The sequence below is a fragment of the Dendrobium catenatum genome, unplaced genomic scaffold, assembly GCF_001605985.2.
Source record: "Dendrobium catenatum unplaced genomic scaffold, ASM160598v2 fragScaff_scaffold_1284, whole genome shotgun sequence".
NCBI lineage: Eukaryota > Viridiplantae > Streptophyta > Magnoliopsida > Asparagales > Orchidaceae > Dendrobium > Dendrobium catenatum.
In genome coordinates this window covers 1,974,710-1,999,045 of record NW_021319746.1, presented here as the reverse complement: position 1 = coordinate 1,999,045, position 24,336 = coordinate 1,974,710, and the positions used below count along the sequence as shown (strand labels likewise).

The 24,336-nt window shown below is 36.3% G+C and overlaps 1 protein-coding gene across 1 annotated transcript; it reads right to left on the bottom strand.

Annotated features, from left to right (window-relative positions):
* Positions 1-8,092: 8,092 nt before the first annotated feature.
* On the bottom strand, positions 8,093-10,209 carry LOC110106530 (premnaspirodiene oxygenase-like). Its single transcript, XM_020836461.2, has 2 exons — positions 9,313-10,209; positions 8,093-8,701 (listed from the first exon to the last, which is right to left on the bottom strand). Exons 1-2 carry the CDS (start codon positions 10,207-10,209, stop codon positions 8,093-8,095), a joined length of 1,506 nt encoding a protein of 501 aa, XP_020692120.1.
* Between the last annotated feature and the right edge of the window lie 14,127 nt (positions 10,210-24,336).

The window sequence follows — 24,336 nt, the reverse complement described above, 5'->3', positions numbered from 1 at the left end:
ATTCTCATCCTAGAAAGACATCCTTTTAAATTTATATGTATAGTATGATTCAGAAGCATTACTCAAATAAAATAACTTTATATTTTGTAAATCTAAATCAAGCTTGAAGTTATGTGGTCATTTAGTCTTATTCATCTTTCTAAAAGTAACATATATCCTACATAATTTAAGAATAACAAATTAAATACATTAGAAATTCAAGATGGATGTACCAGTATAATTGAAAATAAGGTTAAATTATGAGAACTTTCAGAGGAAACTGCATGAATACAATGCTTCGTAAGATCAACACCATTACCATTTAAGAATAGCACAAATTAATCAGAATATTTGATATTAGAACTTAATAATCTAGATGATATGAAATAATCTAATATTCATAGAAGATTATACTATATAACTTACTACCAAAAATATTAAAATATGATAGGACAAAAAAATAATATCTTATACTTACCCAACTGATACATCCATCTGTGAAGTTGATTCAATGAATTCACCCAATTTAACACTTTTTATTTTGTATCCAAACATTATATTACACTCGCTTAAAAATAACACGATAGAAAATGGTCTTATAAAATCATGACTATCAATAGAGGCAGTATGCAATCATCAAGTTCATAAATATTAATAATGTAGCTATCAAGTACACAATTAATAGGCAGAACATGCGATTTAATTAATCATTTTATTATAATATTGAAAAGATTTGGAATTAGATCAACAATCACATTATGAAGGATACCAGGAGGGATCCCTCTCTTTTCATGTAATTAACTTCATTTTTAGTTTTATATTTATTTTAAAATGAATAAAGAAAATAAATAAATAAGTTCAAATTATAACAGCATAGTTATAACAATATCTGAATTGTCTTTTCGTCACACGTACTTTCCCACACATCCATTTTTGGTTCAGAATATGTATGATCTAAAAATATATATATTGAATTTTATAATCTAGTGTCGTTCTAAGTGGCATTGTCAATACGCAAAGGCCTATCAAACATAGAGCTCAAACCACGAAGAATGCGATATAAAAAGGGATGAGGACGCAAATTGGAAAAAGAGACCCAAATGGGCACAATAGGCAACTCTATATTAACGTCAAAGAGGGGAGACCAGTTAAACAACTTCATGAAACAATTAGCAATGAAATACGATCAGTGATAGAAAATCCTATAGTAATCTAGGTCATTAGCAAGCTTGATCAACACATTTTTAGGTTTCAAGATAGTAACTGAAAATGCACCGCAAAGCTTGAGATTAAAGAAGAATTTCCAAATCAAATCCAAAGGCGGGCGACGGCCCAGAAATTTCCCTACCAACGCAAACTCAAAAAACACGGCAAGAGATAATAATTCCTCATCTGAAACGATATGATTAAAGCAGGCAAACCATGATGAGAAGAAGCTTTGAGCGGAGGAAAAACAGGTGAATCACCAGATAAAGCATCACGAAATGATTTGGATTTCGCCTTGCCATTCAAAAACCCAGGATCCCCTAGCTGATTTGCAGCCATACGGAAGAAAATTGCAGGAAATAAAAGGTTTAGGGAAGAAGAAATACCAAACACCGGACTCCTCGCACAGAGCCAAGAAACCCTAGACAAGGCGATATTGAGTCAATGTAGTCGGCTAGAAAAAGCCATCTCAGATTACTTGAAGAGAAAGGTGAAACATTGCTGCCATTCTTTATAACTTGCTTTGAGATTTCCTCCGCCATAGATAACATTAGTTGTCTTCTTGATCTTGTAGGAGAGCAGGGACTTATCGGAGGAATTAGATGACTACGAGTGATTCTGACTGGTTGATATGGAATAGGAGGCAAATCAGCAGTTTATTTTCGTCTACTAATCTATGATTATTACAATTATCTGTTTATCATGGAAGATCAGAAAATTTTGAAGAGATTGGAAAATTTTGCACTCTTTGCAGGATAGCCCTTCAGCTCACTGAATCTGTTCTAGTAACTATAAAGTAGTTTCTAAGGGACTAATCGTTGTAGAAGATTAGGATATTTTAACAATTTTCAGACTTCTGTTTTCAGTTTATCAGATTTTTTTAACAATTTTCGGACTTCAAAGGTGATAACCCACATGGGTCGGGTTCAGCCCGAAAAGCAGACTGGTTAATAAAAACGTGCTGGGTTTGGATCCAGCCAAAAAATGTCAGGTCATATTCAGGTTCAACTCGAAACCTGCTTTTGACAGTCCTACCGGATAATATGTATTCACTTGATGACTAGCCTTAATAAAAAGTGCTCTCTCGTCATCAGGAGGGATAATTAACCATAAGTTCTCATGCCTATAGGGAAACCATAATCAGATTATAAAGTTCTCATGAAATTAGTAGTGATTTATCCCAAAGACAATCTGCCTTGTAAAAATTACCTCGGAACCTAAGCTCATTAAAACTCTCCACCATCACATTAAAAAGAACAAAAAAGGCGGACCCAAGAGGGCGGGTTGCAGAAAGTTTTGGAGCACACAATTCAGAGCATAATTTTTTTTTAACTAACATTTGAGATGAATAAATTTGAGTTTATGGTAATTTTTTTATGATTAGCTTTAAATTATTAAATATATAATTTAATTAGAAATTTTTAAATGTTAATTTTTTTAGGTTTCATTTGGGGCAACATTCTTATTGCTTTCTAAAACAGTTTTGTAGTATAAAATTTTTAGTTAAAAAAGTTTTTGTGCCAAAAAATTATTTTAAGAAGCAGTAAGAAAGTCATTCCAAACGAAGCATTAAGCTTTATTTGGAAAAGCTTTCTTAATATTTTCTAAAATTTCTATAAAGAAAGTAATTTCTTAAACATGTTCTAAAAATCAATATTCAAGTATTTTTGTTAAAGCAGCAAAAATATAGTGATTAAATAGAAATTATGATTGCGATCTGAAAATAAAAATAATAAAAAAGTTGTCTCAACAAAGCTTTAATTTTTTTACACAAATTTTTGAACTATTAATATGAGATGCTAAAGCATGTATATGGATTTTTGTTCAATATTTTAAAATCTAGAAATTTTTATTATTTCAATATATCTTAGAGCTAATTAAAAAATTCTTTCTTTTTTAAAGATTATTTTCTTGAGATATTCAGAGAATTTAAATAAAGCGCTGTGCGCACTTATCTCAAAGTAGGGGTGTCAATATTTGACACGACACGACAACCCGACCCGGACCCGACCCGAAAAATCTGGGTTGGACCCGACCCGTTTGATAAACGGGTCGAATCCGGGTTCGCAGATTCAACCCGTCTGATAAAGCGGGTCCGGGTTCACAGATTCAACCCGGCGACCCGCCAGGGTTCGACCCAAACCCGACGGGTTGACCCGAATTGACACCCCTATCTCAAAGTAATCTAATGAATTTAAAATTTATCTCAAACAATTCATGCTTATAAATATTTAATCTGTTAAATTAAATGAATTCATTTACAAAATATACTTGAAATATCTTTTGTGTAATTTTTTTTTGAACGTAGCATTACGTATAATTTTAGGCCTTCTAGGGTGGTTTGTGAATTTTAAGAAAATAAAACATTTTGTTGTTCTATTGACCAATGATTCATATTATGCTCTTATATATACTAAGCTCATGGTTTTTAGAGGGGTAAGAAAATGATCCAATCTAAACTCAAGACTAAAATCTAAGTTCATGTTGACTAGCTCGTTTAATAAATGGGTCATATTCGGATTGACACGTGACTTTTATTTTGACTCGAAAATAACATGTTTTTTTTATATAAAATTCTTTTTTATTTATTGGTATGATCTTATTATTTTTTGATCAATTTATCTGAATATATAGCTGATAAGTTGTAATTTTTTAAATTAAAATGGATTATTAGGTCACGTTCAAATCATTTGGGTAACCAACAAGCCAACTTGGGTTCTATCATTTTGAACCTTTTATTAATTAAATGGGTCGATTTTGAATCAATCGAATTAATTCAGAGTAGAATCTAACCTGCTAACTCATTTCAAATTTTATTCCCTCCTAAGAAGGTTGGTATTCTCATTAAATTTTGATTCAAATAAATTTTAAAATTGTTAAATATATTTTCAGATACATACAATATACAAAAGCAAATTAAAATTTATATTATATTTATCTGAAAATAAATTTAATAATTTTAAAAATCATCTTCACTAAAAACTTTGATCAAAATATTCTAAGTGCTTTTTTATCTTGTTTGTAACCATTTTTTATTCATTTTAATTTTGAATTTATTTTGGATAATTAAGATTAAGCCATTATTGTTTGTTCATTTTTAATCTCGGTCATCTGTTTTAAATATATCACTTTCAGCAATAAGTCAATAATAATTATAGAAGGACATTGCTTAATTAATTTTTAAATTGTTAAATGATATGTCACCAAAAAAACATCTTAGTTGAGCACAAATCTTGAAGCATATTCCAATTGTCATCTTTCAAAGTTAAATTCAAGATCATCCGATCTCCAATTTTGAGAAAACTTATAGTTAAATTGAATGTATTAGTAAGACTAATCAAACCACTAAAAAATCATTCCAATGTGATCCAAAATGGGCTCAAAGCTCCACCCCACGGCACCACCACCGACAAACTTGTGCCACCAAGGCATCGTTGTTGGATCTTTGCCCAACCATCATCGCCAAACCTCCATATGGTAGCTACCGTCAAGCCTTCGTCTAACTAATGTCGTCTGTTGACTACGATCCCTCTGACCTCTATCACATGAAAACGGTCCCCTCGACCTTCTGCCACCCATCGACTAGAGTCCCTTTGACCTCCATATCCTGCCAACCACGATTCCTCGAACCTCTGTCAACTACTGACCATGATACCTCCGGCCTCTATTACCCACCTACTATAGTCCCTCTAACATCGTCTCCCAATTACGGTCCTCCTGACCTTCGTCACTTGCCGACTATGATCCCTCAGTCCTTTGCCTCCCAAATATAATCTCATCGACTATGCTGAGGCTTTGGTTAGAACTGAAAGGGTTGTCACATGGTTAAAACTTGTGTCGCCTTTTCTTAAATTTAATATTGATGGTTCTGTGGGTATTTCTGTTGTGGGGATGGGAGGTATTATTCATAATAATTTTAGTGAAGTGATTGTGGCTTTTGCGGGCCCTTTATATCCGTGTAAAGTCATTTTTGCTGAACTTATGGACTTATCTATGGGGTTGGAGATCTGTCAGAATAGATGTTATGCTAATGTTGCAATTGAGGTGGATGCTTTATTATTACTTCAAATCATTAAGAATGAGTGTATGGGATGTCCTCAGTTTTTCTATCTTATTAGAAGAATTCATTTGGCTCTTTCTACTCTCAATTATACTATTAATCATGTTTTTAGAGAAGGTAAAGCTTGTGCTGACTGCCTAGCCAAATTTGGATGTCACATGGAAGCTGATGTGGAGTTCGGGAATGCTAATCTACCTAGCCTCTCCTATTAAGAGGTTTGGTTAAGTTGGAGAAAATTGGTTTACCTTATATCAGAATTGGTTGATAGTGTTCTGTTTCTACTTATGTGTGTTTGTTATGTTTTGTCAAGTTTATTTTAGTGTTGCTGGTTTTTGGGTTGCTGGGATGGCAGATCATGAAATTTTGGTTTGATCTATGAATGCTGGTGGAGTAGATATTTCTTCTTTGGTTATGGGGAAGGCTTCATTTCTGCTGTGATTTTTTTCTGGGGTTTATTTATTATTGCTGACCCTTACATCAAGCTTTTTCAAATCCTGGTCTGTAATTCGTATTATTATGTATGTTGTTCTTATTTTCAGGTAATTTTCTTATCTTCTTTTACCATTACTAGTGGGAGTTGTTATTTGACTGTGGTTGTTAAGTTTTATAGCTATAACTTTTTTAGTTATACCTGGGACTGTTTGCCTCTTTACTACACTGGTATGGGTTATCATCAATTATTTTTTATGCCTATCTTATTTACTTACTCAAAAATTTGTCTTCTAGTATCCTATTTTTTGGTTTGGATCTGTGCTTTTTTGCAGGTTAATTTTGACTTCCAAGCCATGTTTTTGTAGAAAGACTGGGCTGAAGGCTACTTATTTGTTCTTTCTTTTTTGGACGCTTCTTCTGCGTCGACTTAGATTGTATCTAGGCTATTTTGTAATTGAATTAGTAGGGGACAATTGGCTCTTAGGTTTTATTTTCTTTATATTTTGTAGCTCTTTTGAGCATTAACGAGTTGAATGTCCCCTTAAAGACTTGTACTTTTAAATTATATCAACGCGTAGGCCCCTCCATAGGTTTCCCCTAAAAAAACAAAAAACAAAAAATAAAAAAAAACAGACCAACACTCTCTTGAGAATATATCTCATGACATTGGGTTCATCCACCCCCAATCAGGTAAAGTGCTCCATATGATGTATATTTGTTACATTGAGCCAACTTCTTCCCCCAAGAAAAGGGATGATTTGTAATCAATAATAAAAAGTAGTGGATTCATTTCAATTGGACCAGGCAAGGGTAACCTCCTCAAAAATAATGTTTACCCTAATATTCTCCATTATGCTCGGGCGTGCCATTTTTACATCTGAAACACTTCACAGCCTTCATTGTCTTCACAGACTCTAAATTTGTGTATCACGTCCTTGGAGCCTTTAGCAACTTCGCAGTCTTCGTCATCCTCACAGCCAGGGGCTAATTCACACCCTTCACTTTGCCCTAATCTTCCCTATCTGCACTCTCCGCTCGCGACGCTGTTCTCTGAACAATAGTCTTTTCTGCTTCGGCCCTAGCCTATCCTTTCAATAACCGCACGAGCAAGCTAGTGTGAAGACCTCATCGCTCTCGTTGATGTGAAGACCTCGTCGTTCTCGTCTCTGGGGTTGAAGGTAATTTTTATCTAATTGAAATGTTTCTAATAGATTAATCTAATCGAACTGCATTATTACTATTATAAATTTCATTGGATATGTTAATGCTCCAACTTAGTTTTTAACATCTGCAATGCTCCAACTAAGTTTTTTTTTAGTCTGCTGTTTTAAAATCTGCCAAAATTATCCTCAGTTTAAATTAGTTTTGATATGTGGATGGTACCAACTACTTTTCTACCGTGTTTTCCTCATATAATAATTGGTTTTGAGCTTATTCTATTTGCTTGATGAAGCTCTTACAGTTGTTGGAGCTTTAGGGTTTTTTGTTTTTTAATTAGGGGTGAAATTTAACTATTAGATATTTCTTTCTTTATTAATTAAGAAGTCTTCAAGCTATTTTTGCTTCCCTTATCATTAACAATTAATTAATGAGCTTGCTCGCCCTAAAACATAAGGTTGGATCCCCTCGGGATCTAGCCCCATGATTTTTCCCTTTTTATAAATTTCACGTAAAAATCTTAGTGTCTTTTATGACTCTTGCACCCCTTTCCCTCTCTTATAATTTGTCCGTGTGCTTGATTTTCGTATAAAACTTAGACGCTAAACTTTATCTCTCTATCATCATAAATATTACATGATGCAACATTAAATATTCTAATATAATTATTAAAGAGAGAATCTCATTTTATAAATATAAAAATATAACATTTGTTATAATTACAAAATGATAAGTGCAAAAATATTATTCAACAAATGGAAATAATCAAATTAGATATTTTAACAAATAAAATATTTTACTTTTGGTTTTCATATAATATCAAAAATACAAGTTCTCCTAAATAGTTTGAACTATTTTATCAAAAGCAATTTCTCATTATATTTTAATTAGAAGAAAAAAGACAAATAAAATATAATAGAGGATTCTCTTGCAATTCCTTGTTGCCGTCTACTTTAGGCTTCATTTGGGACGGTTTTTTTCATATTTCTTTTCCCAATACAAAATTAAAAATTTTAGTACTAAAAAATTGATTTAAAAATCAGAAAGAAATCCATCCCGAATGAAACTTTAGTCCCTTATACATTTTTCAAGCAAGCTGTATATTAGCTTTAACAAACACCACATGCTAATTTATTTTTATTAAGCATCAGATGTGCAATTACATGAACATATCTCCAATAATTGCAACTGCAGAGCTTCCATGTTGAAAAGACCACTAGATCTTTACTGCAGAAAGAAGAGCGAAACCGCGAAGAACTAATTATGTGGAGTTGCAATCAGGAACAAATCGCTCTTCCGAGTCAACGACAAGCCTGAAACTTCCTTCATCTCCAACTCTTTCGGATTCTGCCCTCCTGGTAGTTTCCAATCAAAGTGATAGAGTAAATTTGCAAGTACATTTTCCATGGTTGACATGGAAAAACTTATTCCAGGGCAAATCCTTCGCCCTCCTCCGAAGGGAATGTACTGATAATTAGTTCCTACAAACTCGACTTGATTATTTTCAAATCTCTCAGGCAGAAATCTCTCTGCATCTTCCCAGCCATTTTGTTCTCTCATGATGGCCCATGCGTTGATGACGATCCTGCTTCCGGCAGGTATTGTGTACCCTCCTAGTTCAACTGTTTCAGTACTGTATCTGGGAACTAGGATGGGAGCAGGAGTCCGTAGTCGAAGGGTTTCTTTTATTAACATGTTTAGATAAGGAAGATCTTTAAAATCAACCTCGTTTATCTTTGCTCTTCCATTCAAGACTCTTCTCACTTCCAATTGTGCCTTACGCATTACTTCAGGGTGTCTGATGAGTTCAGCCATAGCCCAGTCCATAGTTGCGCCTGTGGTCTCTGTTCCTCCCAAAAATAAATCCTGCCATGATAAACAAAACTTTGCTCAATTTGACTTAAAAAGAAGGAGAAATTATTCCGTGTATGGATGCCAAATATCATCTGGAGATCAATCAGAATGCACCACATCACCCCCACTAGATACCGCGGCTCGGTGGTGCTCGGTACCGATGACATAACGCATTCTGGATTAGTCTCTGGATGTTGAACTACATTCGACGTCCGCACTGAATAACATCTCTAAAAAGGCATGTTTACTCGAATGTGTACAAATTGAAATTGTGTAGCAAAAGCAATAATTGACATGCTTTGATTTTTATCCACGTGTGTGGGGCAAATTATTAGGTCCGGTCACCTGAGAGAGATACATTCGGATTTTCCTCTGTCTACAGTAAAAGCGCAGCTACTACAATAACTGCGCTTTTATTGTAGACAGAGATAAATCTAGATGTATCTCTGTATCCGGTGGCAGGACCTAATAATTTCTCGTGTGTGCACTGCATGTGGAGGCTTCTTCTAGCCTTTAAAACAGTTATTAGCTACAGATATCTTAAAAAATATAAGTAAATATAATATTTTTTTCCAATAAGATAAATATGACAAGATTTTGCTTCAAGATATAAATGTACTTACTAATATAACACCTTTGACGCTATCCATGGTTATGGGTACATCTTTTCCACCATCTTTATGCAATCTAAGTAAAATATCAACAACATCCTCTTCATCCGTCGCCCCATCTTCATTAATGGCGTTCTTTCTCTCATGTTCCTGTAATATTTCATTAAGTATCACGTCCATAACTCGGTGCACTCTATCCATCTTAGTTTTCAGGCCACTGATGTCACTAAGAAAGTTCAACGAGGGAAACAAATCTGCCACGTTAAATCCAGATAAATACTTAAACGTCTCTTTAATCGTGGAAAGAAACCTCTCTTGCTGAGCAAACTCCTTTCCAAAAGCGGCACGAGTGATAGTGGCGTTTGCGACCGCAAATAGCATCTCTGTAATGTTGACAGGCGATCCATCAGCCAAACGGATCTTCTCCACAAGATTATGAGCTCCTTCTTCCATGATGGGTTTAAGAAACTTAACCCGCTTGTTGCTGAATAGTTCGAGTGTGCATATCTTACGCAGTTGAGTCCAGTGTTTGCCATAGGACGCAAAGACTAAGTCTGAGTTGTAGAGGATGATCTTCCGAGAGAGAAATTGAGGGCGAGCAGCGAAGTTGACGTCGTGAGTTTTCATGCATTCTGCTGCGAGTTGGGGTGATGTGATGACCATGAGGTCGACTTCACCGAGCTTGAGGTGGAATAGAGGTCCGTATTTCTTTGCTAGGCTTGTCATCCTGAGGTGCGGATGGTCACCCATAAGGTGATGCAAGCTTCCGATGATGGGGAGCTTCCATGGGCCGGGAGGGAGCTTATGATTAGTGCTGGTGTTTTTTGGGAACAGAAGCTTTGTTATTAGGAAGATTAAGAGGATAGAGATGGTGAGAGGATATAGGATGGAGAACAGTGAAGCTTCCATGTTTGTTGATGGAAGTATGGAGCTTAGGTTTTGGTGGAGTGATTTCCACAAGGAAAAGTATTCTCTAGATCTGCTTTAGCTAGACTCGTTCTAATATATCTATTTATATATCAATTATAAATATGTATATATTATTAACTTTAAAATAAATTTAATAAAATTTAAATTCTTGCTTAATATATATATAGGTCTTCTCTTATTATTCTAATGATAGGAGATTTCAATTTTTTTAAGCATGTTTATTTTAAGTCATATGATTGGTGTTGCGGCATGAATATACGCGGCAATAGAGAAATATGAAGTTTAACGTCTTAGTTTTGTACTAAGATTCAACACACAAATAGATGAAATATTAATGTATATTCATATGAGACATCAGAGTTTTTTCGTGGAAACCCCAAAAAAGGAGAAAGACTCACAGGGTCTTGCCCAATTTAAATGAATCTACTAGAGTTTACAATTGAATACAAATTAAATGAGACCCTTCCTTAGGGGGAAGGCCTTGGCTTGATGCATTCAATATACATTATATAGAGTGTATTAAATGGTGGGAGTTGGAAGAATCAGTATATATTGACATGTTCGTTTGGTCGGCAAGACCATGTTCGGTGGGTGATGGAAGTCGAAAAGATTGTCGTTGGGTGATGATGGTTGAAAGGACTGTAGTCGGCGGATAATGGAGATCAGAAAGACCATAATCTGAAGACGGTGGTCTGAAGGACTATAGTTGGCGGGCAACAGAGGTCGAAAAGTTCTTAGTCGGGTGACAGTGGTCAAAAGAAATATAGTTGGATGACAGATAAACTATATTCATGTTACGTTGGTCAGAAGAATTGTAGTCGGGCGAGGGCGGTTAGGTACGTCCAACCTGAAACTGAATATACAAACGGGTTAAAAATTTGAACCTAGACTTGACCCGCTCCAGATCCAGGTCAACCCGATCCTACATGTGGACCTGGGTGAAGGGTAGCACGTGGCACATGCGTGAGTGGCGAGGCCAGGCAAGGCGTGTAGTGTGTGCGAGAAACGAGGAAAGTGTGGAAGCGAGTGTGCTAGGCGAGCCACGAGCAGGAGAGGTGAATCGCGAGTACGTGTGTCCCTGGCGAGTTGCCCGGCCAGCCGGTGCAACCGAACAATGGGCAACATGTGCACGCGCAAGACGAGAGGAGGCGGAGACAATCCAGATTCTCACTCATTTCAGTTTTAAGTTTTCGAGTCAACTCGATCATGATCTGATTTTAGAAACATATCAGATTGTTGAACCTGGCCCATCTGACAAAGGGTTGACTTAAGCCCGGAATTTTTTAGGCCTGTTTCATGTCGGGTTTCGGGTTGGACCAAATATTAATACCCCTAAAACTAATCATAAAATGCAAATATATAATATGAATAAATAATGCCAACTTGATCCTCCATTTAGTGTGTTCTCACTTCACTCATATGTATTTTGTATTAGAATTAGATAAAAAAACTCAAACTTCTTCCACCTAATCAATCTGGCCCAAAGATAGAGCAACACATTCATCATCTTCTACACATAAAAAATATAAATACATAAGATTATGCTGTTCATTTGGCCACATCGACTCATTATAGTCAATTAAAGGGGCACAATTTAATACCCAAGGAAATAAGAACTTAAAAGAAGCCTTTAAGATTAGTGAACAGATGTTTATAGCTTAAATAAGACCATTCAGTGATCTGAAGATTTAATTTTAAAATAGATCACGCTTATAGCTTGCTGACAAGATGCGAATAAACAATTCCCTCGTGCTTTACGCAGTGTCCATTGTCCAATCATCGAAGCTCCACGTGGAGCCCCGCATGGAACACATTATCAAATAACCGACACATCTGATTGATTAATATTGACCGGTGTTGCGTCCTAAAATATTCAAGGTAGTTGAGTAATATAAAGTTTAACTTCTTATTTTTATACGAAGGTCCAATATGCAATCATATAAGAGAAAGAGTGCAATATTTATAAAAGATACTAAGATTTTTAAGTTGAAAACCTCTAAAAATAGAGAAAACCACAAGGCATGGACCAATTTGAATAAATTCACTAATATTTGCAGTTGGTTATAAATAAGGCCCTTACTTGGGGGAAGGCCATGGCTTGATGTACATCATATGTAGTATATTATACGATGGGAATATAAAGAATCACTATTGACATATTCATTTGGTCAGAAAGACCATAGTCTAAAGATGGAGGTTGGGAAGACTGTAATCGGTGGGCGACGTAAGTCGGAAGAATTGTAATCGGCAGGCAACGTGGGTCGTAAAGACCATTGTCTAGCGATGGAGTTCGGACGGATGATGTCAAGTAAAAGTCCAGCGATGGACACAAGTCCGACGTCATATAGAAATCTGACGAATGTCTGGCAACGGGCAGAAGTCCGGCCACAGGCAGAAGTTCGACAGAATTCCGATGAAGGACGGAAGTCCAATGTCCAGTAGGAATTCACGCGACAAGCTGGAGTCCAATATTGGGTAGGTATCCGGTGATGGGCGGAAGTCTAGTGTTGGATAGAAGTCCGGCGAAAGTCCGACGACGGGTAGAAGTCAGGCGTCGGGTAGAAATCCAGCAACGAGCATAGGTCCCGCGTCTGATAGAAATTAATCCGACGAGGAGCGGAGGTCTGATGTCAGGTAGAAGTCCGACGTTAGTCGGCGCCCGGGCAGAACTCTAGTGTCGGATGGCATTCGGGCAGAACTCCGGCGTATGTAGGCTGCCGGGTGGAAGTACGACGATGGTCGAGGAAGAGTCTGGTAAAAAGAGAGCTCCCTTTCTACCTCCATGCCTCCCTCTATTCTTGCTTCCTTACTTAATTCCGACATTAGTTGGTGATCGGGCAGAAGTATGGGGTTGATCGGCTGCCGAGTGAAAGTCTGGCGGTGATCGAGAAGTCTTTTCTTCTCTTCTCTTCTTGTTTGGGCCTCCTCCTTCCCTCTCCTCCCCCAGGTATGAGAAATGATTTTTGAACTTTCCAACTTGATTTTGCTTCGAGATTCGTGCTCGATCAAGATATTTTTTTGATGATATATCACATATGTTAATATATTAAAATGCTAAAAGAAAAATTTCATTAGTTTGCTGATTTTTTTTATCTGAACTAAGCAAAAATATATCAAGCAGAAACGTTTTCTTTGAATATGTTAAATTAGGTTAAAATATTAAAAATAAAATAAATGAAGAAACCGTAATTCTTTTCTTCAATTTCTCCTAAAATTTTAAACGGAAATTTTATTTTTCGATTATCTTTGAGCCATGCATCACTCATTTGACTACGCAATCGATGCTTGATATTTTTTATTATAGAAAATGCTCTTTCAACTATAGTAGTAGCAACTGATAAAGCTAGTGCCAATACACAAGTCTATAACGTAGGAGACAAGCTATTTTTTTTTTTTATTTAATTACAATCTATTTTGCAAGAGCAGCAATACAAGTCAAAGATGTAAATTTTTTGTTTGTACTCGTATCAATAATATAAGTAGATAGCTGATGTTTAAGAGGCACAAGATCAATGACATAAAAATTTGTTGTATATAACTTTGCAAAACAAATTAACTTTCTCTTATCATAAGTAAAGAGCATATTACTGTTAAGACTATGTACACGTCATCATTGTTTTGTACTTTCTTGTTCTGCTCGGTTATATATATAACCTACTGTAATACACTAAAGATAATGAAATACATTTTCTCTCCTGCTATTCTCTCTCTACGCTTCATCTCTATTTCTCTTGTCTTGCATCTGCAATATTACTCTTCTTGAACATCAAACGCTCTCATGGTATCAGAGCGGAATTGCTTCACGGCTTAGATCCTTGTCTATGGCTGAACAAGAGTCGGCAACCTCTCGCCGAACGACCTCAGACATCTCCGATTCTCTGGAGGAATTCATCATACCCGCACCTCTCAAATTTTTGATCTCCAACACTAAGAACTTGGTTTCTACACAGCTGACAACAGAAAACTATGCAATATGGAGGCTGCATGTACAACAACACTTCACCGCAAACAGATTTGGAGATCATCTTACAGGATTAGCGGCATGCCCTCCGGAATCCTCCAAGAAAGAACATAATCTGTGGAATTTGATCGACAGAAACTTGGTCTCCGCTCTTCTTTCTACCATTTCATCATCCGTGCTTCCCTACGTTCTTTCTCTTCAATCCGCCCATGAGGTTTGGATTACACTCGAGCAGCGACTTCAACCAACAAATCGCTCACGAGTGATTCAGCTTAAAAACGAATTACACAGCATTCAGAAGAAGGACCGCACCATACATCAGCATCTTGATCAAATCAAAATCCTCGTGGACAACATTGCTGCCGCAGGGTCTAAGGTCGACACCGAGGATGTAATACTATACATTCTAAACGGATTACCTACCGAGTATAATCCATTCAAAACGACGATCAGGACGTCTTCAAGTCCTATCAGTCTCGACACTCTATACTCTCTATTATGCAGCGAGGAGATCAATCTCCAGCATGAACGCCTCCAAGAAGGCAAGAATCAGTCTGATGCAACGGCATTTCTCTCCGCCAGGAACAACCGGGGCCGGTACATCAAGAATCGTGGACGGAGCTTCAGCTCAAGAAATACACACACAACAGATGCGTCTAATGTTCCAAGAAATCCCTCTAATCGGCCTACATGCCAAATATGTGGCAAACAAGGCCATGAGGCGCTAAATTGCTGGCACAGGTGCAATTTACAGTACGCACCCCCCTCCAATCAGCGGGCACTGGCTGTTCAACAACAATTTTCCTCCACCGGCGAATGGATATTGGACTCCGGAGCATCCTCGCACCTCACCTCGGACGTCTCCAATCTTTAAAACTCCACTCCATTCAACGGATAAGACTGTCTCAATAGCTAATGGTAACAATTTACCCATTCAAAATACAGGTCAAGGAATTCTACCTCTACCCGACTCCTACCGTAAGCTAAAACTTCGTAAAATTCTTCACGTTCCTTCTCTTTCTCACAATTTATTATCCGTCGCCAAACTTACCTCTGACAATAATATTTCAGTTTCTTTTAACGCTAATGGTTTTGAATTTAAGGATCGTCGGGACAACCGCACTCTTCTCCGGGGACCTCAACGCAATGGGTTGTATCCCATTAAGCTTCCGGTACACAGACGCATCAATGCTCTGCAGACGTCTTGCAACAATCGGGCTCGATGGCATGCACGCTTAGGACATCCCCATTTTAGATTGCTTAGCTCCATGACCAAGCTAATTCCGGACTTAGCCGGGTCTCATTCTCTCTTAGATACTTGTGTTTCTTGTAATATCTCAAAGAGTCACAAATTGCCTTTCTCACATAGTTCTTTTGAATGTAATAAACCATTCCAGCTCATTCAATCGGACGTATGGGGTCCGGCTCCTGTAGCTTCTACTAATGGTTTCTTTTACTATGTGATTTTCATTGATGAATTCACTAAATTTTCTTGGCTATATTTGCTCACATCCAAGAACGAAACGTTCATCAAATTTAAACAACTACACAATCTAATTAAAAACAAATTTGGTTATAGCATTCAAACGTTCAGGTCAGATGGGGGTGGAGAATTCAACAACACAGAATTCAAGCAGTACATGATAAACAACAGCATCACTCATTAAGTGAGCTGTCCTCACACACCGGAACAAAACGGTACAGCCGAACGTAAACATCAGCATCTCCTGGAAACAACTAGAGCCCTCCTTCATGCCGCAGATCTTCCTCCTAATCTCTGGGCAGACGCTGTTACCACGGCAAACTATTTAATTAACAGGTTACCTTCATCCGCCACATCCAACCAAACTCCGTACTACCGCTTGCATGGGAAAGAAGCTTCATACGCTCATCTTCGTACATTTGGGTGTCTTTGTTTTCCATGGACGACACCTTATGCAAATAACAAGCTTTCCCCACGTTCCATGGAGTGTGTTTTCATCGGCTACTCCTCCCAACACAAAGGTTACCGCTGTCTACATATACCGTCCAAACGGGTTTACATATCCCAACACGTCAAATTTGTGGAACACCAATTTCCATTTACTGATTTAAAAGCAAAACAACCCAACATTATGGTTCATAGAACAGAAAACCCACTGCTCTTAGTACCCACTTCGCAGCTTACATCAATGCATCCTCAGGAGCCCACTGTAAGCTGTCCACCGCAAGACCATACCATCCCAATTCAACGAGACTCGTCTCAGCAACACACAACTTCAACCAGCTCTCCTGCTCCCATCATTTCGCAGACTATTTCGGGTCATCCAATGATCACACGGCTCAGGGCCGGCATTCTCAAGCCAAAAGCAATATTTGATCTCTCTGTGGTTACAACTGTCATCTCCACCCCAACGTCATACAAACAGGCATCACAATACGAACACTGGCGTTCCGCAATGACAGCCGAATTCTCTACTCTCCAGCAAAACGGAACGTGGTCGCTAGTTTCTCGTCCAGCCGACAAACCCATATTGGGCTGCAAATGGACCTTCAAGAACAAGCTACTTCCCAACGGTCAAATAGAGCGGCACAAGGCACGTCTAGTAGCGCAAGGTTGTTCGCAAGAATTCGGTGTCAATTACACCGAAACATTCAGCCCGGTTGCCAAAATGGTGACCATCCGCATCCTTCTCACTATCGCCCTACACAATCAATGGTCAGTTATTCAACTTGATGTTGCTAACGCATTTCTACACGGTGATCTGTCGGACGAAATTTATATGAAACAACCGGCCGGATTCGTCGATCAAAAACATCCGCAGCATGTATGTAAATTACACAAATCCATCTACGGGCTCAAGCAATCACCGCGTCAGTGGTTCCAGAAATTCACCAATTTCCTGCAAGCTCACGGGTTCCAATTTAGTAAAGCGGATCCTTCTCTGCTCCTCTACAATCACAATAATATACAAATTTTTATTCTTATATACGTTGATGATATTCTTGTTACAGGAAATGATAGTATCAAGATATCATCCATTCTCAAGCAACTACACTCCGCATTTCGTCTGAAACAGCTAGGCGAAGTTTCCTTGTTCCTGGGAATACAAGTGAACAAAACAAAGCAGGGTTATTTTCTTCACCAAGCTCACTACTCTCGTGATCTTCTCACTCACGCCGGATTCCTGGATTGCAAGCCAGCGGCCACACCCATGGGCATAAAGCGCAAGGCAACCGTGGATGAGCAACCATTTCCCGATCCGTCGCTTTTTCGCAAACTCGCGGGTTCTCTCCAATACTTATCTATCACAAGACCGGACATCGCCTTTACAACAAATTCGATCTGCCAGCACATGCACAAGCCTCACGTCAAGGATTACCAAGATCTCAAACGACTTTTGCGATACATCAAAGGGACTTTACACTTTGGTCTTCCTCTCCAATCCGGTCATCTACAGCTCGTCACTTATGCGGACGCTGACTGGGCAGCGGATTCATCTGATCGCAAGTCCATCTCTGGTTATTGCACATTCCTGGGTCCCAATTTGATATCATGGTCGGTTAAGAAGCAGGTTACGGTGGCCAAGTCCTCCACCGAGGCAGAATATCGCTCGTTATCCTCCGCCACTTCCGAGATACTTTGGCTCCGTCGACTTCTTTCCGAGTTCCAAGTACCTCAGACGCAACCCACAATACTCAATTGCGACAACACATCGGCCATTGCGTTAGCTCACAACCCCATCTTCCATGCGAGAACAAAACATATAGAAATAGACTACCACTTTATTAGCAGTCATATCAAGCAAGGAGAACTCAACATTCAGGATGTTAGCTCAGCAGACAACATAACTGATGTACTAACAAAACCATTATCTGTAAATCAGTTCAATACATTACAATCCAAATTAACCATTCATTCACAGAATGATTAATTTGAGGCGGGCTGTTAAGACTATGTACACGTCATCATTGTTTTGTACTTTCTTATTCTGCTCGGTTATATATATATATATATATATATATATAACCTACTGTAATACACTAAAGATAATGAAATACATTTTCTCTCCTGCTATTCTCTCTCTATGCTTCGTCTCTGTTTCTCTTGTCTTGCATCTGCAAGATTACTCTTCTTGAACATCAAACGCTCTCAATTACTTGGGTAATGTTCTCGCAAGAAAAGTAGTTTAAATATTCATTTAAGATGGGATGCACCATTTTGTTGAAGATTGGATAGTACGAAGAAGAACAAATAGTCTAAAAAAATCAACAATGGATATTCATTTAAAGTTTTGAAACAAATGATCAGGATGATATATCGAGAGATTCACAAGCGACACTTATAATAGTAGTATATATTCAAAATGTTTCGCTCCACTCTTTATGTATAAGTATTTAAAGGATATATGAATGGATATATAAAAAAAAAAGTAAAAAAATACAATATTTAATTACCCCTAGTATAGTTTGCCCTCGACATCATGCACTGACTGGCACAGTGAGTGGATACATCTTTTATTTTGATCCCTTTGTCTTTAGGGAGTTTCCTTGTTTTAAGTGCATACTAATGATTAGATGTGAGAGATCCACTGATAAGGGCCAACCTAAGATGGATGTGGTTAGCGAGCACTCTGAAGTCGTTGGAGACCGTTTTGATGGATCTATAGGTTGCTTCAATGTGGGAAATGAGTTTATTTAAGCCACAAGGGTAGTAGACTCTATTGTAAGCTGATGACTGTGATGGGGCAAGTCAAAAATCCTCTAACAAGATCCTTCCATGCAGCTTTGATTATGGATATTACTGATGTTCTACTCTAGGTGACCACAAATGGCTTCAGTGGGTGTTTCTTGTTGGGGAGGCGAGTCCTGATCTATGTGATCCATGTGAACCCTTAGCATTCCCATAAGGGGTGACTATGAACCCCTCTAACAATTTTGTTGAGTTGGAGATTGATGACCCTTGGGCGAGTCCTCATTGTCGGGGTCCACGAGGTATGCGTTCACATGTTATATCCTTATAGCTACCAATTAAATATCTGAAAAGGTATTTGTGAGTGTACTAGCAATTTGTTCAACTCGAACAATAACATTTAAAGCTTGTGTATAAGCTCGATATGAAGCTCTTTAAGAAGCTCAATGCATGTTCATTACAAAGCTCTTGAATACACTTATTAAGAAACTTGATTAACATTCGATATGTATCTTGATTAGTCTCATTTTGAAAATAACGAATAGCCTAACATGAATAGTTTATATTTATCATATTTTCATAACATAATAATCATTAATTATTTAAGTTACATTTTCAATGTTTATTAAAAAGCTCCCTCAATAATATTATCCTCAATAATATTATCATATTTTTTAGCTCGACAGCTACTCAATTTTCAGCTTGAAAATACTAGATAAGCTAGCTTATTTATAGGCTCGAAAAAGCTTCTTAGATATGTTCATTAACAGGCTCGATAAAACTCGGCATAATTATTCACCAACATGCTCAATAAGGCTCATTTATTAAACTAATGAATATAATAATTCAAAGGTAAAGAAGTTTTATATGAGCCGCTCATTCAAATTTGATAAACATGATACAAATCGAACATGAGTTGAACACAAACTAAATGCAACATCTTCCATTTCAAATAAATCAAGCATGAACATAAGCAAAACAAGAAAAAAATAAAAAACATCGAAGAAAGCTTGAACAACTGATAATATGAGTTGAAACATGAACAAGCACCTACTTAGCTCCTCTTGCTTCATTTGCAGCCATAGATCTGATTCAAATTGAAATGAATCAAAACATCTTATACTTATATATGATTCGATTAAAGATCAGTAGATAAAAATAATTAGGTATAATCCAGAATTCTATTCAAATCAATTATTTATTCTCAAAGCTATCTTAATGTAATTTTTTTTCCGTGTAAAATAAATCTGAGTCAAATTAATCATAATAATTATTTTTAGTGCTTAAACAATAATCAATTCATTAGTTGAATTAAAATAACGCTTTGTCAAACATGGAGTTAAATAAAATTAAAAGATGTTTAATTTAAATTTCAGTGGTTAAGCAACACAAAAGATTTATGTGATGCATTTACCATATTTAACAATCTGTTGATCGTTTAGACGTCTTATGAACAAAAATCTTTTTTTTTTAGCATAGCATCTAATTATAGAGTGAGTTAATCTACAAATTGTTAATCATGGATAAACTATATATCAATCTATGAAGATATAGTAGTAGTTTGTTTAATTATAAATAAAATAAGAACATGAAAAAATATATTTAAAATAAAAATAAATTTACTTCAAGAAAATATAATGTTGGTATAAACTATTTGTTTGTACACTACTCACTATCTCACAATTAGGGGTGCCAAAATTTGACACGACCAGAAACCCGACACGAATATGACTAGAAAATTTCAAGTTAGAGTAAACCCGTTTCGCAAGCAGGTCGAGCTCGAGTTCTAGGATTCAACCCGTTAGAAAAAACGGGTAAGGTTCTGGTCGGGTCAACCTGCGTCGGGTCAGTTCCGGGTTGGGCCCAAACCCGATCGACCTGCAACCCAATTTTGACAGCCCTACTCACAATTCAAAACTTAAGAGTCTATGGTTTCATTCGAGACAGTTATTTTATTGATTTTTAAAACAGCTTTTTAGTACAAAATTTTTTTGAAAAAGAAATTTTTGTATTTTAAAGTTATTTTAGAAAGGAATAAGAAAATTATCTCAAATAAAATCTAAGAGAGAGAGAGAGATCAACTAAGCACAACCATTCTCCTATGATGAAGATGCAGGCGAAGAGCAAAGGAGGTGGACATATGTCCTTGGATTATAAACTTATGGAGGAAACCATAAAGGTTGATATATACCTTGCGATTTAGAAAATGTTAAGGAAGCTACCCCAATATAAATTAGCAAAGGTTTTATGACTTATCTCAGGTGGAAAAAAATGGTTTGTGCCTCTAATGAACATATGCTTAGCACCTCTAACCAGTATATTGGAATTATGGATGTGTTGAACTCGCTTTCATGCATTTGAGTTTGAGTTTTGCACACACTTATTGGTTGGAAGTGACTCTCTAATTTGGTTATTTGCATAATCATAGATACTGGATAATTAAAATTTGAACCTTCCAATAATGATAGATCCCAGTCACATACATACCCTCATTTTCTTCGGTAACGCATCTTGCCACAGTTCCCTTTTGATTGTTGGTGTCAGGACATAATCATCTCTATGTTGTTGATTACAAATTTGATACGCAACTCACTTTGATATGTTGGATGGGGCTTTGACTGTTAATCAAAAGTTTTGTGTTGAAAGCATGTGTATGGTGAAATATACATGAGTATACCTGTCACACCTTGAGTCCGTAAGGCAGTGCACCCCGGCAACATGAGACGTGATGAAGTGATATAAAGACTTGTTATGTATTCACAAAGAGAAACATGCGTATACAAGAGATACAATAATATATATATATATATATAGTATATATATATATATATATATATATATATATATATATATATATATAATATATATATATACACACACATACATACATCTAAGTGAACAAAGGAATTGAATTAAAAGCTAATTCATTAATAAAAATTCAAATAATCAATACATTCAAATATCAATAATCCTGATACAAGTCAAAAAGAATATAAATATAACCATCAAATATCAATAATCCTGATACAAGTTAAAAAGAATATAAATAGAACTAAAAAGTAGAAAAGAAACTACCCAACCCAGAAATCATAAACAAAATAAACTATTACAAATTAAATAATAGATACCAAAGACAATTTACTACTGGTAACCTTGCTCCTGATGTGACGGTCCACTAAACACGCCTACAGGGCATGTTGAAAAAGACAGCGGGTGAGTTTGATAAATCAAACTCAGCAAGTAGCTCCTATCTATTAGAACATAAACAATAAAGGAATAGGAAATGCAGTAAGAACAATCAAAAGAGAGGAGTAGTAATCTATAATCCCTATATCAAAAACCACCTTGAGATATGCCATATTTTATAATCTTCTAATATGCATTTATATATGTCAAATGATTATTGATGCCCAATTATTATAATGTTTATAAATACACCACAATAGGTATTCATGTACCTCATAATGAAATGTAAGTCATATATTATTTATAATTCATATCCATTTATATTTTCTTGCATATATAATTATTGTCGATTTAATATATACCCACACCAGAAAGGTAAACATTAACCCAATGAAATCTAGTAATTTCTTGTAGAGTTGTTACTCTGGGGGGCCCGTCGACCCTGTCTTGCAAAAAACTAATTCGGTTTTATCGACATACATGCAATCATACAGTCGGAGGTTTTTTTAAAAAAAAAAAAAAAAAAATCAACAGGTATTATATAAATCAAAATGACAAATTATAATTTATATAATCAAAATGATTTACAACAAAAGTATCATGAACAATATTAAATAAAGCTAATGAATATAGATTAAATTTTTCTACAGCATGAACTATTTAAATGCTGACAGCTCGTGTATCAACAAATCAAGATAATATTATTTCTATTTGATACGGCATCGCAAAATCATCTTGATCGGGCACGAATCTCGAGGCAAAAACCTAGTTGGAAACTTCAAAAATTAATTTCGGGAGCATATGAACTCCGATTAAGATCTCTGACATGTACAATATTGATAATTATGAGAAATAGATATGGCAATTTAAATAATTATAAAATAATTTCGATACAAATATCACAGAGTACGCCCCTCACAAATAATAACATGTTCACACCAAAATAAATAACAGTTACTTACAGCAGTTTCCACAAACTCCAACCTCGAAAACAGCTTGCTCGACTCCACCAAATAGCAATCCTAAGTAGCAAAACCAAAATAACATTAAGCACATCCATCGAGGCATAAAGAAGATTATCCTAATCAATCTTAATCACTCCATTAACACTTAAATTAATTATGAAATAATACGATCAAAAGATATAACCTAAGGTTTGATTAAGAGAACATCAAGCTTAGATAAAACCTTTTCTCCAAGGCAATTCAAAACTCCTATGAGAAGCTTAAGACGATGTGAAATATAATACAAATTAAATTTAGCCTTGCAATAGAAGTTGAAAGAAATCTTACATAGAGTATTGGAAATATAAGAAGGAGAAAGAGGGAAGCAGAGGGAAAACTCACTACACAAGGAGAGGAGTTTGAGAATAGTTCGCTAAGAGCTACTATTGTGAGCAAGTAATGAAGCAAGAAGCTCGACGACTGCTGTGGGAAGAAAAGAGAACTAAAAATAATACACTAAGTTGCTTATTGTGTTTAAATTTGAGAGAGCTAGGGAGGTTGGCAGGGGTGGGAGGATTTCAAAATAGCGGAGAAATCACGTGATTTGTGTGATTGGAGTGAGGGAATGACGGCGGTGAAGGCCATTTGGTCCGCTCACGTGCATGAAGGGGAGCGGGCGGCTGGCGCCACAAGCAGGAGAAATCCCGAACCGAGTGAACCAATTCGTATTATAACAATACATTAACGGCTGAAATGTCCAAAAAAAATAATACTATCTCAACATCGATGTCTGATGCCTTCACAGCATGTACGTTTCAAAGTCATATGAATAGCAAAGACTAATGTTGTCTTGATGTTGATGTTTGATACTAGCAATTTCTACATTCACAATCATACCCCTAATGCCATCTTAACATCTTATATTTATCCAATGTCATCTCAACATTGACACCTAATGTCGATTGGCCAACATCGATGCTTAACTCTCGATAGTATTGTCATAAGGGGGAGCCTTATCTTACAGTCTAAGGCCTTTTGCTTGGTACAATTTTCTTGCTGCTTTCTAAAGTAAAAAAATGTTCTGCATGAAGCCTAAGAATATAAATTGATATTCAAGGTTTTTGAATTAATATATAAAATCTCCATAGTCATAAGAAAAGTTCTATTTGTATAGAATCATGTAATTTTAAACAGCTCAACCATTATACAAAGAATAGAGATGTACGTGTAATCCACCTTACATTCAAAGATTATATATAGTTAAAAAGTTACTAAAATGTACCAAAAGCATAATATTTAACTTTTGATAAGATGTAGAGAGAGAGAGAGAGAGAGAGAAGAAT